The sequence below is a fragment of the Drosophila bipectinata genome, chromosome 3L, assembly GCF_030179905.1.
Source record: "Drosophila bipectinata strain 14024-0381.07 chromosome 3L, DbipHiC1v2, whole genome shotgun sequence".
NCBI lineage: Eukaryota > Metazoa > Arthropoda > Insecta > Diptera > Drosophilidae > Drosophila > Drosophila bipectinata.
In genome coordinates, this window is record NC_091738.1 from 11,554,579 (window position 1) to 11,572,791 (window position 18,213).

The following is an 18,213-nucleotide window of genomic DNA, read 5'->3' on the forward strand; positions in this document are numbered from 1 at the left end:
AGGAGTGTTATTCTGCTGTAAAAAGATGCATGCTATAAAACTCGCCCCATATTTTGATTTAATTTTTCTTTATTTAAATTACTTTTTCATTCACGTTCAGAAATGTACATTTTTAAATTGGATTTTGCATTGCGTTCGTTTTGGGGGGAAAATTGAATGAGTTTTGCTTTCGATTTTGTGTGTTTTCATTGCGCAGTTGTTTTTGTTTTTTTTTCCCAAAAAGTACATTAGATAAACTACAGACATATGTGTGTATGTACGTGTATATAATATGCATTAATAATAGTTATATATGTATATATAGAATTCAAAAATGTACAACATTCATTTTTAACAAAAGGACCCAGGACATGTCCCGGGCATATGTAGTTAAAAACTCGAAGATAGCCATAGCAAAAACAACTAAAGTTACAACTTAAGATTAGAGACTTATCAACTAATACACATACTAGTACAATGTCAATGTCAATGTCATTTCATTTTTTTAACTTTTCTCATTTGTTTTTTTTTCTCAATTAATATTTTTTTTTTGTATATATGTATGTTTAATTATTTAATATTATTGCGTTTAATGCGCTTCTTGCGGCATAAAAACTTATGCCTCGTTAAAAGTTATATTTCAAAATTGATTTCATGGTTCGTTCGATTTCAAAATTGATCTTATATATCTGTGTGTGTGATGTTTTTGAGTGGTTCAGATGTTATATATGTTATATTTTTTTTCGAATGCGTTGCAGCATGTGTTGTTGCATAACAAAAAATTTTTTGTAAAAAGACTAAGAAAAAATAGTTACAATATGGTTACGATGCATACTGCACTTTTCTACTTAACAACTAAAAACTGCTATCAAAACAGATTTACAAATAAATATATACTTCAAGTAAGCTTTCCATCGTAAAACCTCACTAGTCCCGATCTCTGGTTACTTTCTTGACTTCCATTAGGGCTTCTGTTTTTTTATGGTTTTTCTGGCAAAAAACATTGAGCAACATTTCGTTTAAGATATTCGTGAATAGAGTAATCGGTAAGTCGGTAAATGGATTATGCTGGCTATGATCTTAGCTTATCGTTAAAGGAGAGCTGTTTCATTAATTTTTTTCCTTTTTTGAAAATTGTGTAAGTTTGTGTAAGACCCGGTCCATGCGGCAAATGCAGATTATTCCTCTTGAGCACGTCGCGGTGTTCGGTAGGGTGTTGTATCTTGTAAATCGGTATATATATGCGGTATCTTCGGTATCTTCTGGGGAATTTCTAGGAGGGATCATCGCTCTTCACTGTCCTGCTGTTTTGGCTCGTTCCTACTACTTCCTACTACTTCTCACAACACTGGCGCACTGATTTACAGACGCATATCGTTGTATTTGGCAAAGGCCTTGCACAGGGCAAAGGCCAGGATGATCAGGACCAGGTGGACAATGCCCACCACAATGACACCGATGATCAGTTCACGCTGTCCAATCAGCCACTCGGTGAAGACCTCATAGCAGCCCTGTTTAAATATTTTATTAATAAAGGACTAAAGTCTATACACCTCTCCACCGTACCTTCTTGTAGAAACTGTTGCTATCGCTGGGATTGGTGGTGCAGTCCTCATCACGTGGCACCAACTTAGCCACGTCCTTGAGGATGCAGCAGGCCTCCGGTATGGTGCGGTTGCCCTTTCCATTCACCCACGCCGACGAGGCCTCAAAGTCGCGATAGTCGGAGATTCCGCAGCAGCCAAAGTTGCCCATCAACTGGTTCCACATCAGCGAAGTGGCATCCACATTCTCGCCCAGGGAGTAGCTGGTGATGGTCGTCTGCAGGAAGGTCTTGCTCTCGGCCCGAACTCTGTCCTTATAGAAGGCAGCCAAGCCACCAGCCGTAATCTCAGCAATCAGTAGGAGTATCAAAAAGGTTCCATACTAAAAAGGGGGTAATTTTAAGATTATTATTTTAAGATATAAGGGATATTTGTATCTACTACAATAATATAGATATATCTATGTATCTAATCTTCCTTATAATTTGTATATTTCCATTATTTAAATATATACCAATTTTCCCTCAAGGCCTCGTTGCTTTTAATATTAATTTAGTCTCGTTGGCCACTTTATTTAGAATGCTCTAGCCCGCGGTTGACCCAATTTGGGCGGTTGGTGGCCCTTTATGAGCCGTGCAGAAAAATCTAGCCATTTGACCCTGAGCTAAATGCTCAGCATTTGTCGGCCTGCCCCGCTGGTGGTGAGTCTTGGCCCACACATAGCATAGTTGCATAAGTTCATGGATAGATACAGATACAGATATAGAATATATGGAAGGGGGGGTGGCTGGTTGGGCGGCGGTCGCAGCATACAACAGCAGAGGCAGAAACACAAATGCTGAAGGTCACTTCTCAATGTTTTGTTGCATGTTTCGAAAAAGCTCTCTTGCGGCTTTTCGTTCTACTCTTCTGGCTAATGTCGCTGATGCGTTGGCCAGATATGCTCGCTTTTAGCCAAGCTTATTGTTGTTATTGTTGTTGTTGTGGCTGTTACGCCTCACAGCATTTCGTTTTGTGGCAGAGCGTGGGCGTTGGTAGCTGCTTCTGCTTCGGCTTGTAAATGTATCTGTCAGATACACAAGCCAGCTCAGTGAATTGCGGCCTATGGAGAGTAGCATTTTAGACGAGAAATGAAATGGATTTTTAATAGGATATTACAGAGACAAAAACGGGTACGTAGACATAATCACTTAATATTCCCAACAAAGTCTAAGCAATTTATTTAGTGGATTATTTGGAGCACTTTGAAATCATTTAGGGCCTCGAATTTAGCCAGAAAAAAAATCCAATGCTGAAGCATGTTAGCCATGCCAAGAGCTAAGTCGGCCTTGGGATGCGTTATTCAAACGGCCTTGGCTAATTTAAGTGCAAATTGTGCTCAAGGGGGTCGCATGCAGGTCGCGTGTTCGGCACCGCTGCGCATGCGCAAAAATAGAAATATTTTCAGCCAGTCCCTCGATGCCAATTGCTGTGCTCAGGTAAATTAAATTCACCTGTTTTGTTGCTGCAATTAAGCCCGACCGGGCCAAGCCCACTGAAATGTGGGCGCGACTGCAGTGTCCAGGGCAAGTACTGCAGCTTTATGCGATAAGACTGTTTGTTAATTACAACAATCGCCCGAGTGACTACATTCTCCGGCAATAGAAAGTCCCTCTTGGCCCTCGTATGTAAATTATCATCTAGACCGAAAGAAATTACAATTCCACTCACAAATCAGTCGTCAGACGGTGAGTGAAGGGCTTGTCATTGCGCCTTGTATCGATACCATCGTACAATTATCAGAGGGTTGAGCCATTCGTTAAACAAGCCTGGCCTCACGATATTGATGTATCTACATTTATGTACCTATATATCAGTGGATAGTCCATAGGAATGCCCAGCTATGTACAAAACTTTCTCTACGGGTGCCTTCATGGTTTTTCCAGCCAAAATTCAAAGTCAAATGGAAATCCTCTTCAGTTGAACAAAAAAAAAAAAGTTTACCCAAAGAGTTTCTGTGAAATATGTATGCAAACACACGTTGCTGGCAATCCCCAAACCCAGGCCTGGGTGCATCTTCAATTCGATGATGCAAGTTCGTAAAAACTCTGATTGGATCTCATTGATTGCCCGGCGAAATAAATTTTATTGAACTAGGAATATAACTTAATGAAAGTTAAAGGCTATTAACTTACTGGTTATTGACTATTAAATTAAGAGGCCTTTTAAAATTAATATTATAGCTACTATGGTTATGTAGTCTTAGTCTTTAATATTCGATTTGTTCACTTACCGTAGAAAGCAGACAGCGAGATTCCCGCATCGCCCCCAGATATCCCAAGAAGCTCATGAAGAACATGACAGCTCCGATGACGAGCAGAACGTAGGCCAGTTGCTCTATGACCTGAGGCTGTGTAAATTGCTGAAAGAAAATACATATGTACAAATAAAAATTACATAAATGGCCAACTATGTGAGAGTAATTGCAGATGATGGCCCCACACTGCGTATACGTAATTAAACTTTGAACTGACCAAAAATAAATTTGTGACTTCCTATTTAAGTAATTCAATTATGTTTCTTTTATATTTTACCCAATTGGCGTAGGCAAATTTTTAAGTTCAAGGGGATAAGTGGTATATGCTAGTAGTATATGTCATGTGGGAAGTTCATTGACCAAAACTCGACAATTGTTTCCGGGAGAGTTGCTGCTAAAGTTTCTCAATTAGTTGCTGCATGTTTATCCTAGGTGACCCTGCAATTAGTCGCCGTGTGTGGAAGGACATGCACTTTCCATGTGTATTTTGCCAAAGCATCAGATAGATAGAGATAGTGGTCCCTTTCCGTTCCGCCACAACTTTAGTTAACACTGAACATGCAACTTTTGATGGAATTTGTCATAGTTCTGGTTTAGTTGGGTGAATTGGCTTGGAAAACTTTATTTGAGGGGGGAGAAAGTCCCAGGAGTGGTTGTTCAACTTCAAGCTAAAATTTGTTCATTTTTTTTGCCAAAGTTTTCGCTTCATTAATAAAGTTCCACTTGTATTGGATATTTCCTCGCCAAAGAAGAGGTTCTCAATCAAGTTCTAATAAGCTAGATTTTTAATCAGATTATTATGTTGATTTCTTTTACTATTTGCTCTTAATATTGTTGTGGTTTTTTTGGGGGTTGTACTGAAAGCCAATTATTATTACATTTGAAAAACCTTCCCCTATTGTGGGTCAGTTTGTCATCACAATGCATCGTGCACTTTGATTAGTTCCTCCCTCATGGTCCTCCCTCTAGACCAACTTGTTTATTCTATAATTATACAGTTTTTTTTTAGCAATCATATACCACTAACTACTGACATTTACTAGAGCACCTGCACGTGAGCTTGATCTATATATTTTCGGGGTTGATTTATATTTTTTCAAGTCAGGCAATATAGTAGTACGATGTGGATGAATTACACACTTCGATGGGTTGCGTATGAAATGTGCGTTATAATTGAGTGGATTGCAGTGGGCCTTCACTGAGGGTGTTTCTCAAGTAACACTTTCTCCCGGACAGCCACAGCCACAGCTACAGTCTTACCTCGATGCGTTCGCTTTCGACCAGCTTGAGGAGAGCAATCAGCGAGTGCTTGTCGACGGCCAGCCATAGTCCGACTCCGAATATAATTGTGCCTAGCACCTGCAAAAAGACAACAGAGGTGTGTAAATGTGTATCCGAAAGGTAGAAGCGGGGATTATAGATACAAAAAAAAAAAAATAGAAAGAAACATAAAACACAAGACCGAATCCATCGACCCCCCTCACCGGCAACATGCAAACGCAGTTGATGATTGTTATTATTATGATGTTGCCTGCTCGTGTTGATTGCATTCAAAAATGCTCATGATGATGATGACAATGATGATTATGATGTTGGTGATGGAATCATGATGATGAGGTTGTGGCAAAGTCAATGAACCGCTGCCACCAAGTTGAAAATGCGGGAAAAAGCACCAGCGCTTGCGCAGAGATTTGCTTGATTGAGTTGCATGGCATTTGATGTTTATGGCAAACAGGGGGTATGGAATTTCATTTTTTTTTAAATAAATTTTGATTGGTGGGACGCACCTAACGCAATTTGCTTTTTTTTAACCTCAACTTAACGCTCGAGATACTTACAAAAAATATAAAATTAAATATGCAAAGCAAATACTTTGCACACCAGACTCCGCAGTCGAACACCATTTTCGTTGTTTTCGAAATTTTGGGGCTGTTTGTCCTCCTGGACGGGGAGCTCTCAACTGCTGCAATTTAAAGAGAAAGAGAAATTCCATAGTTATTTTCTAATTCAATTAAAAAACATATTTTTACTTAATTTGGTTAATTTCTGGTCGAGTGCTTAACACACTCACACACCCTCGAAAAGAAAGTGTCACAAAATAATAAAAAATACCAAGAAAAGAAAATAAACAAGAAATGTGTATTTCAAGCCAAGTTGCATTCGTTATCGGCCATGTTAGCACGTGCCTCGTGCCTAACAAATTAACATGTGAAGCGGCCGTTAAAAAATTAACCAACTTCAACGGAAGTTCAGGGAAAAGATTAAAAAAGATTCTACGAATATAAAGATACTCTTTAATATTTTCAATCTATTAGCTAGATAATTACTAAATTATTTCAACAACTTGTTCAACTAGTCGTATACGCGATAGAAATCTAAGCACGTTGCTATCTTCTCTCGTCATCCAGATACAAGATACTTTAATTCCTAGAGCAGCTCGAAAAATTGCCCGAGTAAATTACAAGCTTTCGTTCATTCATTAATTCATCGAGTCGGCGGGAATCTCAATCCCAATCTCCAGCATCTCTCGTTCCAAGTAAACTTTCTCATTAGCAGCATCCCGTATACCCCGCCATTCCAAGTACTTTTCTTTTCAGATTCTTCTGGCAGCTGGTTTCACAGATGTTGTTGTTGTTGTTGCTGTGGCAAGTTCTGAGAATCAAACGTATATAACATAGTATATACCATACCATACCATATATATATATGTGTATAGCCCGTACACACAAACAATGTCACGAGCTATTGAAGTTTGAAAAGTAGAGCACTCGGCACAGCGAAGCTAAGCCCTCAGCTCTGCTAGCATTGCGTGGTACACTTTAAGAAATGGTACTATATTTTTAATTGATTTTTTTTTTAGGAATAAAGGTTATAAAAAACTTCTACCAAAAAGCCACTTAAACTATACATTTTTATAAAATATGAAAACCTTTCTTTTGGAATTTAGAACACCTTGTTTTTCGAGCCATGTTATATACAATTTTTACCCAGTTTTTGATGCTGTTGCCAAGTCGCGGCGACTGGCAAACATTTTCCTTGCCAACATTTTTGTTCTCATTCTTTTTTTTTCTGGTCCCTTTGAGCCCGGTAGAGCCTTCCTCCTCCTCGCCCCCATGCCTTACCCCTAATGATGTTTTGGCAGAAATGTAATTGTGGACGCATATATATGTATATAAGAGATGAGTGCACGAGGTACTTGAATGCAAAATGCTCCAAGGGGCTCAAGCCCAGCTTCTGTGGGCGCCACACTTGCCGCATTTCCTTCCCCTCCCACCAGCACTCCCCCCATTCCTGGTTTCAGACAAAAATATCAACAAAAAGTTTATCAACAAATTTTTAATTGCTTTTCCATTGTTTTTCCAGACATTTGACGTTCTAGCTTGAAATTAGTTTAAACATTTTCTGATGATAACACGTGCTAATGGCAGCTTAACGGATACTGCATAATGGTTATGACATTGAATCGCTAATATGGAATTCTTCAAATTCAAGGTGTTGTTTGGGAATATATTACGTATACGTCGGACTAACTCATTTGTCTTTGCCAGGTATTAAGTCGCAGATAAAGTACTAAAAAAAAGTATTCCCCCATTTGCATGTCAATTTGCATTTTATCTCAACAACTGGCAGAACAAGACCGGTTGGAATTGAGAAAGTAAATATACCTATATAAAAATCGACAATAACAATAACAATGCAAATGTTTGTCCTCACAAATATTGACCAAATCTCACTTAAAAATTTTATTTTTTTTGGTAAATATTTACCCAATCATTTGCTCTGACTTTCGTGTGTATTTCTCAGATAGAAGACCTTTATTTCAACTTTTACCTTTATCTATTCATTAAGACTGCATTTTAGCTCAAAGCTTTAATTACTACCTGGCTCACCTGAGAGGAAAAGCTTCACGCAGCAGCCACCCACTAAGCAGTAGCCCAGGTTTCAGGTTTCTGATTCTGTTTCAGAGCCCATACAAAATTCAAAAGCTTCCCATTAGCACACAGACATGTTAACCGGAATATGGAGTATATCTATACGTATATGGGTGGATTATACACCCACATGTGTTTGAGATAAATCTTGTAATTAACTTTCGAGTGGCTTATGGAAAATATTGGCAAAAATTCTGCAAGGCATCGGTAGCAGCAGCAGCATCAGCATTTTATCTTAAAACCAATATTAAGTCTGGGATATTGACTTTCCTTAACTTGGGTTTAGAGCATCTTTTTTTCTTGAATATAAAACTTGTATAATCTTTTCTTTAGGGATATAATAAATACCCTTTTTAGAGCTCAGTTTAAAGCAAGTTTCATGTATTTTTTTCAACTCAAATTTTTAACATCATCTCTATAAAACCTTGTAATTAAATATGCAGCATCCAATAAAGAAAAAAATAAAAAGAGTAGAAAACCAGCGAATAATAAATTACAAATTTATGGTCTCGCTGCTGACTTGCATTCGGATTTTGATTTGGCTTTTGTTTATAGTATTATTTGCGTAATTAAATGCTTGCACATGCTCGAACAACATTTTTGTCGAACAACACCATAGAAAGTTTGTGTTTTACCGGCTGCTGTGACTGTGGAAGTGCTTCCCCCTCTTTGAAAACAATGCATATTTTTTTTTTTTTTTTTTTTTTATTTATTTCGGCGGCAGTGATTAAAGCATTTTCTATTGCAGAAAGGAAATTCGAGCGGAGACTGGAAGTGATTTTCTTGTGGGTACCACCAGCCAGCCAGCCAGCATCTTTTTTCCCTAGCTTCCAGTCAAAATGGGTTAAAGAAAGTCGTAACTTTTATTAATTAAAAAGAAAACCTTACAAAAAAAGAGCGATGCTGAGGGAAAAACAAGAGTTGAAAGGTGGCATAAAATGAAAAGCCTGTCAATGCCTCAAGGCCCATAAATTTTTGTCATTCGAACGGAAGTGTTTTTCCAGTTTTTCATTTCCCAATAGCAAGTGCCATTTTCAGGGACAGTTGTTATGGGAAATGCACAAAAAAATATGTACCACTTACCGAAAAATATTACAAGAATTCAACATATGTATATTCGAGTGACCTCGAGTGTTCATGTGTGTTCACACTTGTCACGTTCGCTGGCTTGCCAAGAATTTAGAAATTTTATTTATTGGCATTGGCTTTCTAGAGTTGCCTCTGCCCCTTTCCCCAAACCATTTTTCCATCTCTTCGATTCTGATTTGATTTGCTGTCTGGCTCTGGAGGGGCTTGGATGAAAAATAGTAATAGCCACTGAACGAGCAATCACTGAACAAGATGAGGAAAAAAAAACCCCATCACGCTTCGAAACCAAAAGTGCCGCAGAACCGCAGAGCAGAGCCACTTTCCAGCTGTCAAAGCGTGAGAATTTCCTCAGTTCTCCACGGGTCTTGATTCCCATACTTAGCACCAAACTCCGCCACGCCCGCTCCCTTTCTCCACCGGAATGGGTAATTAAATTATAGAGTAATAAGCCTCAATTGGGTCACCTGGCCCACCAAACAGTACTTAAATGCAGGTGGGTGGCCCATGAACTCCCCTCTCGGAGGTTTGCATATGAGAGCCGCATTAGAAGGCTTTTATGGCCAAGATTTCTCGCCTGGGAACTGCTCGGAAGAGTATGGGAATTTTAATGTCTAAATCTACTCGGGAGATCCAAAGTAGAATAGCAGTTAGTGCAATTATTGCTTAGTCGGTCTTTAATTTATTAATCAGCATCATTATTAATTAAAACCATCCACTCCATTTCATCTTTTTATCATAATTTTCCAATCGAATAAAGACCTCCATCTCCCAACTGATTTAAAACTTTGCCTGGTTTAATATTTTATCGAACCAGCCAATTTAAAAGTTGAATTTAACCTTTTTTCTTTGTTTTATCCGCAAATTGCTAAATTTGTGGTCCCGCTTTAAACCCGAACTTATTCGACTGGAATTAAAATCCATTAATTGAACAAAATATTGACGCAATATTGACGCTGTTGTTCGGGTGTTGTTTTTTAGGATGGAGACCAGCACGAGCTATACAATCAATTTATTTATAAATTTCGCTTAATTAATGCAAATATACATAAGAGCCAAAGCGAAGCCGGTCAAATAAAGTTTGCCAACTCCTCGAGCGGCAAAAATTTTGAAATATCCATAAAGCCAACGCCCTGGACAACCCGACCCGATTTACAATCCGACAACCTCCGAAAAGGACATTCCAAAAATTGTACCCAGAACTGGTCTAATTAAATTATTCGTTTGATGTGCCAGCACCTTCGTACAGCTAATTAAATATAAAAATTTGTTCAACATCTATACCATTTTTCACTTCATAATGTCATTCAACTTCGGAGTCGGAGTTATGCTAGTTGTTGCTAGTTTGCTTATATAATCACATGAAGTGCGTTAATTTGACATAATTAGTGGGCTCGAGTCGAAACGTCGGCGTCTGAGGTCTTCAAGTCGAAGAGTTTACCCCTTTGTCTGACTCTTGCCATTATAGTTTTTCAGTTTTTTTTATTCAGTTTTTAGGTCAATGGTCTTGGCTGGGGCTGGGGATGTTTGTTGCCGTGTTTGCTGCCATTTGATGGCTTGCCAATTTAACACCTGACAGCCCCGTTTGGGCCATGTGCACTGGACCACGCCGTGTGCCATAAGCGAGCCCAGATGGCAACGCCCCGCCGCCTCCACGATCCCATAGATACTCGAAGAAAAAATGGGTATGAGATCAGGGTTTGTATTTATCAGATTACACAATTTTAAACTCTTTTTCTTGCTGTGTAGACCCAGGTAGCCGGCCAGTCGGGTTGTCCCCAAAATGCGAGCCAACTATCCAACCGGTCAAGAGAGACACCCAGACACATGTCTGGCCATTTAGCAGAGTTATGCGATACATTTTTTCCTTCTTTTATTTTTTAGTGGCTCGGGGAGGAATTTTTTAAAAAGTTTTACTCTAGATTTGATTACAAAATAATGGCAAAAGTTGATATGCAAATCAAACAAGTTTTAATGAAAAAAAAAACGTCAATTCGCTGAGAGATTTTTATCCGAAAATTTGCCAGAAAGATATGGCAGGTCGTGTCATATCTAAAAATCTACTAAAATATTTCAATTATTTTTAAGAGCACTTCCCATCTAATTGTTTAGCTTTTTTCCACTTTTCTTACCACTGACCCCACCCAAATAATCCAGCTTATGCTTCAAATTTTTGTCAAGAACGCGAGACGTCGAAAAAAGAACCTTTCAGACACTGACCTACTTTAAGGTAAATAGTCATACGAGAAAGAATGAAACTATTTGGGGCCAATTATACCATCGCTGGTGGGGACAAAGAAATGAAACTTTGCATATATATTTACTTAATTAAGTGGGTAGTTACTCAGACCAGCCCTTCCCTCCGCCAAAACCCACTTCAATCTTTATTAATTTTTTTCATTTTTAATTATTTTCTTTACGGCTCTTTTGACTGAAAAGTGAAACTCGACCAGAACCAGAATTTGTTCAATGTCTCTCGGTTTTTGGTTTATTATTGCTCATTGCTCCAGTTATGAGCGGCTATTGTTTCAGCAAGACGGGTAATGTATCTGCCTTCTACTAGTATATATATGTATCTGTATCTGTATCTGTATATGTATCTTTGTATCTGTATCTGTAGGAGTGAATTACAGAGCTTGAACGAGGCTGACATACTTGCATTTATTTAGTTCATAATGAGCTGGCAAATGATTTGCTTTTTGTCAGTCCCTTGTTTATTGTTACTTTTTCTTTTTTTTCACTTTTCATCAATAAAATAAAAATAAAAGCTTATAAAAAATGATAATGAAATGCTTTAAAATGTCTCTGTTTGCCCAGCATAATAGGGTGGGGTGCCTTTCAAGAAAGATAAACAAACCCCGAAAAAAGAGGCTGCCAAAGTCAAATCAAAGTTGTTGGGACAAAAGTTGGGAATAATAATGGGAATCCAAGTTGTATAACCTATGCATATAAATCAGAAATGGTGGGGTAGGACTTGACTTGACAACTTTTGCATCATTTAGTTATGAAATTAATTTGCATATAATTTATAAAATGAACTATTCTCTTGGAAAGTTCTATAGAGAACTATATATGAAGTTCCAGTTCAATTGTGATGTAGACATTCCCTAAATAATTGGGTTTTTGTCCAATTGCGAGTTCACAGGGCATTGTTACACAAAGAGATTACACATACGCCGTGTGGGGTATAGGGTGTGGGATGTGCGGTTGTGTTGTGTGTTGGAGCGACAGTTTCCTGCATTTGAGAGACAAAACAGAAACCGAGCAACCAACATAACCAACGCCCGCTGTCACTTCAATTCATAACAGATGCAAATAAATTTCCATTAAAGTTGGAGGGAGGCTACCCACCCCTTCCCGACCATTTTCTGCGTGGGCGAACGACAACCTAAACAGATGCTCATCTACACTTGGTTGGGAGAAATACGAAAAAATTATATATATAATATATGCAGGGTCTCTGGTATGTGAAGTGAAGCAGCTGATTGAGTGAGTGAGTTGCGATCCCAGGGTTAGGGCATTAAGGTGCGCTGAGCTCTGCTCTGGTCTGGTCGGTTTAGATAATTCCCATTCCGAGTCATGGGGCGCAAATTGCTCGGTTAAAGAGGAAAAACGTTTCCATATTACTTTTCATATATTTAAATGAAATAAGTACCCGACAGGCACCTACTGCTGCAAAGTCTGACAGTCTGAAAAAGTGGCATCCACACGCGACTGCTGAAAAGTGTGAACTGCGGTTCGTGTCGGACGTATAGTATGATCTTCACTGATTATTTAACTTTCTTTTGGACCCCCAAGGCCTCAAGGGGCCAAGTTCAATGCGCTTAACTTGCGGCTTATTTGCTTCTTTTGTTTGGTTAGTTTTTCTCCTGCCTGAAAGACTCAACTTTCACATTCACAACCTTTGGCACTTCCTCCTCCTGCCTCATGCAGCATGCCACATGCAAAAAGATAATCACCCGGCAATGGCCATTATGTTGGCCAACCCGACTCACCCGATTCACATTTTGGCATTCGCAATGCAATGCAATCAATGCTTCTCATTCGATTTCAATATTTTGCAATCGCACTCATGCGGCTGTGGGGCAAGATTTTCATTTTTCATGCGAGTCGAGTCGAGGGGGCACATGCCCCCGGGAGTAACCAGCAACGCATGGGTGTGAACAAATAAAAAAATGTGCATCCATGGAGTTTCTGGGACTGCAACTATATGAAATATCGCATTAGTCGGCGAGAGAGTACGTACATCCCAGCCAGAGCTCTGAAATTTATGTGGGAAGTTTTTGGATGATGTTCGTAATTTCAGGCCCCTAGGCTTGGGGGTACAGTGCAACTTATCTAATAGCGGAGAGTTACTACTTCCTGAACGCCAGAATGTGAGAACAGAATGTGCTGCAAAAAGTTCATATCTTTCCTGATATGAATAACAAGCCGTCAAGATTTATGATATAATATTCCAAGGGCTATTATAGTTACTTTTCTGAGGCCAACCCCCTGCCACTTACTTTTGAAACAAGTTGTGCAATCTTAGTCCGATTTTATTGCAAATAAAACGTAACCAAATAGGCAAACTATACCCCCATTTGGAGCAACTCTAGTCTCACCGCCCAGCCACCTGCTGTGCTCTGTATCTCCAAACTACATACGTACTGGCCAATTGCATCACTGCCCAAATATGCAACACAGAAATGGTCAGAGTAAACCTTTGGCCAAAAGGCGATGGCCACTTGCCAGAGTAACCTTTGGCCAAAAGGCGATGGCCACTAGCCGGCCGGAGAGTGAAATATTTGTTAAACAATGCCAAACTGGCTCTTGGGTGTTAATCGCCGCCGAAGAAAATTCCAAAAAATAGCCCCAGAGGCGTGCCTCAGCCAGCCTGTCGCCGTCGAACCAAAAATAAAAGCTTAAGAAATTAATATGCACTGTTGCAGCAGCACGTCGCCTTGCATATTTGGACTTTCACTTTTTGTTTTCTTTTTTTTTAGGGGGAAAAAAAGTCAAATAAAAAATAAACAAAATTTCAAAATAAACTCAAGTCTTAAGATGCTTGGACATTTTATTCAATTACAAATGGTCAACACAAATAGATACATCACTGATTGAGTCTTCGGAGTTGGGATGGTGGGCGAGCGAGGAGTGATTAAGTGGGTATCCAAGTTAATTGCTGGCTGGCTGGCACTTACGTTTATTTTTTGGTCTGCTTTGGATGCTTTCCCTGCTGCCACAGTTTAGAGCCACCTGCCACCTCAATTAAGCGCCCAGTAACGGACAGAAATCAAAGTTACGCATTTCCAATTGCGTAATCATCACAATCTGTTTTTTGTTGGAGATTTTCATGGCTTGCGAAAGTAAACATATTTTTTTTTTTAAGTCATAGCTGGGCTTATTTTTTCATTTTAGTTTCCTGAACAATGCGTGCAGTTATTAGTAGTTTGGATTCATTAATCATGTGTGGAGCGAATGAGTTATTGCACCTGTCGGGCATGAGAAAAGTGGCTCCGGATTGGGACGATTATGGAATGGTTATCAGATTTTAGGCCCAGCTTGTAATAGGCTCTTCCTCAAAGGGAAATCTATTCTTCCCCAGTTTGAGTTTCTAGAAATACTTCATTTCCGTTTAATTAAGCGATCTGGGCTGACCTAAAATGCAACCCAAATCGATAGTTCCCCTTCGTTATCCAACCATTACTTCAATCTTCGTCTCTTTGTAAGTCCCGGATTAGTTAGTTTTCTCTCCACGTCCCTATTGCGAGTTTGTTGGCTCTGTCTCTGGCTTTAAGTTTTTAATTAACTTAAATCAATGACAGTCTACATTGGCGAAATGGCCAGCAAGGGACTTGTACTGCAAGTATTGTTGCATTGAGACAATGTCGACAGGCTGAATCGAATCGATTCGAATGGAAAGCCACAGATTAAGTATCCCAGGCCCAGGGCGGATGGTTGACCAGATGGCTGGATGGCTGGATGGCCTGATGGCTGGACAATTGCCGCAAATCACAGTGGAGACTGTGGCAGCTACAAAGCCATTCGAACTATGTGTACTTATACTGGTGGCAGCTACTCTCGGCATCCGCTGGAAGAGGAGTGGAGATCTAATGCCTTCGGAATGGCAGTCTTGATTTTAATTACCAACTATCTCAGTGAACTTGCGCGGCTGTAATTCGAGCCACAATCAGAAAGCCCCTGTAATACTAGTTGGCTGTGTGAAAAATAAAATCAAAGAACACCACTCTTTGGGGGGTGCTACCATATATTTAATGTGTGAAAGTCCAAGGCAGCGATGGCGAGTGGATCGAGTTCGAATTACCATAAAATATGTGTGTAGAGACAACGCATGCGCAACACGTAACCCGATGCAGATACAGAAACCTTTTGGCGGAGTTTCAGATACTGGGACTTTATAGTTTCGGCTCTGTTCAGGGTGAGCTCGTTCACCTTGGAAAAAGCAGTTTAAATTCGAGTTTTTCGGCGACAAAGACCAACCATCTATATCTCCCCACATTAACTGGGCCAACATTGGGCTGGACTTACATATCCATTGGCCTTTGGCGAATTTCATGCTTGCTGGGCGATTGTTTCGAAAATCTGCTACTGTTTGTATGGAGGCTTTCATTCAAAGACCTCTCCCCCTTGCCGCCTAATTGAATTATGTTGCACATTTCGGCAAGTCAGGCTTCAGTTGAGTTCGGCTTGGTTCTGCCAGGCCAAGAGTGCTGCGGATATTTGCCAATTGAGTTATTGCCTTTTGGCTGTGCATTAGCGTGCGATTTCCCAATGGAAAGTTGGCTTTTGGCAAGTTCTCTACAAACGGGTTGGTTAACTCGGTTTCCGACTACTGCTACTGCTCCTATATGTGGCATATAGAGTCCCCCCCCTTTTCAAAGTTTTCTTAACAGGTGCAGTCTGCACCTGCACTTCCACCTTCGCAGATCCACGAAGTACATAACTTCCTTCGACTCATCGCCCGCTTAAGCTGTTCCTGAGATTTGTGAGCCATTTAGTTTTTCATTTATCTACCTGGGGGAGTCTCAGTCTTAGTCTCAGTCTCAGGTATGTAAGCCAATTACTCAATCCCAATTGGCAGGTGCTTCGCTGGGAGGATGGCCCCAAGCAATCAAGATTTTAAAGGGGAGATATGTTTGCTGAAAATTGCTATTGAACCTCCAAGCAAACATTAAGAGGAGAATTTTTGAGGCAAACCTCAAGAGGAAGTAGAGTAATCTAGGCCAGCATAACTTCTAGCTGGCATTTTAATTTTAAAATCCAGGGCAATATTTGCTAGTTAATTACCTATTCTAATCGCTTAGTTGATTATGCTAAGTTGCGAAAACAAATCCCAATGGCCATGCCCTGTATTTTATTAAACAAATCTAAAATTTATTCAGCATATTAGCACTTTAAATCTGATTTCATAGCTCTTTGGATAAATAATTATTTTCAGACTGTTAGCAGACTGATTAAAAGATTATTATCAAAAGTGAATTTATGGTCACGTAACGTTTTTATAATATTTTCCACATTTCCGTGCAAAGATAAACGCCTCTACAGAATAATTTAATTGGCAATTTCATGTCGGAATAATATAACCAAATAAAAGTGAGTCTGCGGTCTGCGGAAAGTAATCATAATCAGCCTGCTAGCCCCATTCCCCCATTTAGTTGGCTATCAAATGTGAGCTTTGTAGCTTCGCTCTTTTTTCTCTATTTTAGACTCCGCAGACTCTCTTCTCATTTCCAATAAACAATTCTTCTGGCTTTATTGGTTTTCCTGACAAACTTGTTCGGCTCTCAATGAGCGGACAGGTTGTTTTGCAAAAAGGGGATATTGGGGGTGATGGGGGGGCTGTGGAGAACTTGGTAGAGTCAGCATGTTTTCAAGATCAAAAAGCGAATGGCGGTGAAGCTGAAGAAATTGCACAGAAATTCAACAAAACTTCAAAAAAAAAAAAAGAAAAAAAAAAAGAACAATGTGAGAGAGGGAGAGCTTGAGGAAACTGCAAAAGGGAACCTTTCACTTTGGATGCACTTAAACAAATATTTAAAGATACTATGGCAAGAATCTAAGGTGATTTGGGGTATTTAATTAAAAATAAAATATAATTTATTAAGAATTCATCTTTAAATTATGAAATAATATGATACTCAACTATTCAGAATCATACAACACTTTTTATTTTAATTCTTCTACAAGTCTTGGAACTTTATAACCTCATTAAGATTATGTAGGATTATAGGTTTAGGATATTTTAATATTATAATACCCTTAACTATTTTTTTTTTTTTGTGTAAACTTGAAAGGTATAACATGTGATAAACATGAAGCGATGCCGCGCAATTGAAAAGTAGCACAGATGCCAGGGCATCAGTGCGGCCTCAAAAGGCAACGGTATCGTGGACCAGGGCCCTGTGAGAAGGGAGCAAAGCACAAAAAGTCCAGGACCGGAATGGGGGTGGGCGGCAGCCACAGCAGCAGCAGCATCAGCAATCAAGGAATTGGGCGCAGGAGGCGGGGTAGTGGCAGGAAAGACGCAAAAAGTGTGTGTGCGTATCAAAGAATCGGGCGGATGGATGGGCGGGTGGGAAAGAGAGGCCAGAGCCCGGATGGGATGCCCAAGGGCGTGGGCGGTGGGTGGTTGGTTGGGTGGTGGTTCATATTTGCTGGGAACAGTAGCAGTCGCCCTGTTTATACACGTTTTTAGGTTTTTGTTCTTTTTTTTTTTTTGGAAAAAGGTTTTGAGAAATGCGCACAACCGACAAACTAAGAAAAACTTACCTGTAAAATATGGGCACGCTGCGATGCGAGCTATTTAATAATTTACGATGCGTCGAAGATTTACGACCCACTCGATGTATTAAACTGCAATGATTCCGGAATATTTTTGAGAATTTTAGCTTTTTTGTTGGGGTTTGTTTTTTTTGCAAGGATAACAAGGATATAGTAAATATTGTTAGGATTGTAGTACTACAATGGAAAATCGCACTGTTTTGATTGAGCGCGCGCAAAAAATTATACACAAAATCGGTAGAACACACACACAACAGCAGACACACACAACCAACCAAAAACACACACACCTATACACAGAATATGTCCCACAGATAACTCCGAGATAGAGACGCACCGATGGCTTGAGCTCCGGATGAAAAAGAGAGACGAGGAGTCGAGAAGCCGAGAGCGTGTAGGGTGTGTTGGCTTAAACGATTCCAAAACTCAGCACTCGGCGGGCTATTCGGACCAATTCGTTCGTATGGCTAGGTGCTGCTGCCCAATCCAGCTCAGAAATCGTGGCTTAAATCACTCAACGGCACTCGACGCGGGAGACTGTGCGACCGATTTCAGCGACTTGTGCTTACGAAGTGACGGTTTACTTCTGTTT

General features: G+C 39.8%; 1 protein-coding gene across 1 annotated transcript; it reads right to left on the reverse strand.

Moving 5' to 3' along the window:
* Nucleotides 1-51: 51 nt before the first annotated feature.
* Tsp66E (Tetraspanin 66E) lies at nt 52-18,203 on the reverse strand. The gene is made up of 7 exons (XM_017254414.3): nt 17,959-18,203; nt 17,610-17,693; nt 5,658-5,782; nt 5,080-5,178; nt 3,796-3,924; nt 1,546-1,905; nt 52-1,490 (listed from the first exon to the last, which is right to left on the reverse strand). Exons 3-7 carry the CDS (start codon nt 5,721-5,723, stop codon nt 1,341-1,343), a joined length of 804 nt encoding a protein of 267 aa, XP_017109903.1. The 5' UTR covers nt 5,724-5,782; nt 17,610-17,693; nt 17,959-18,203; the 3' UTR covers nt 52-1,340.
* Nucleotides 18,204-18,213: the final 10 nt, after the last annotated feature.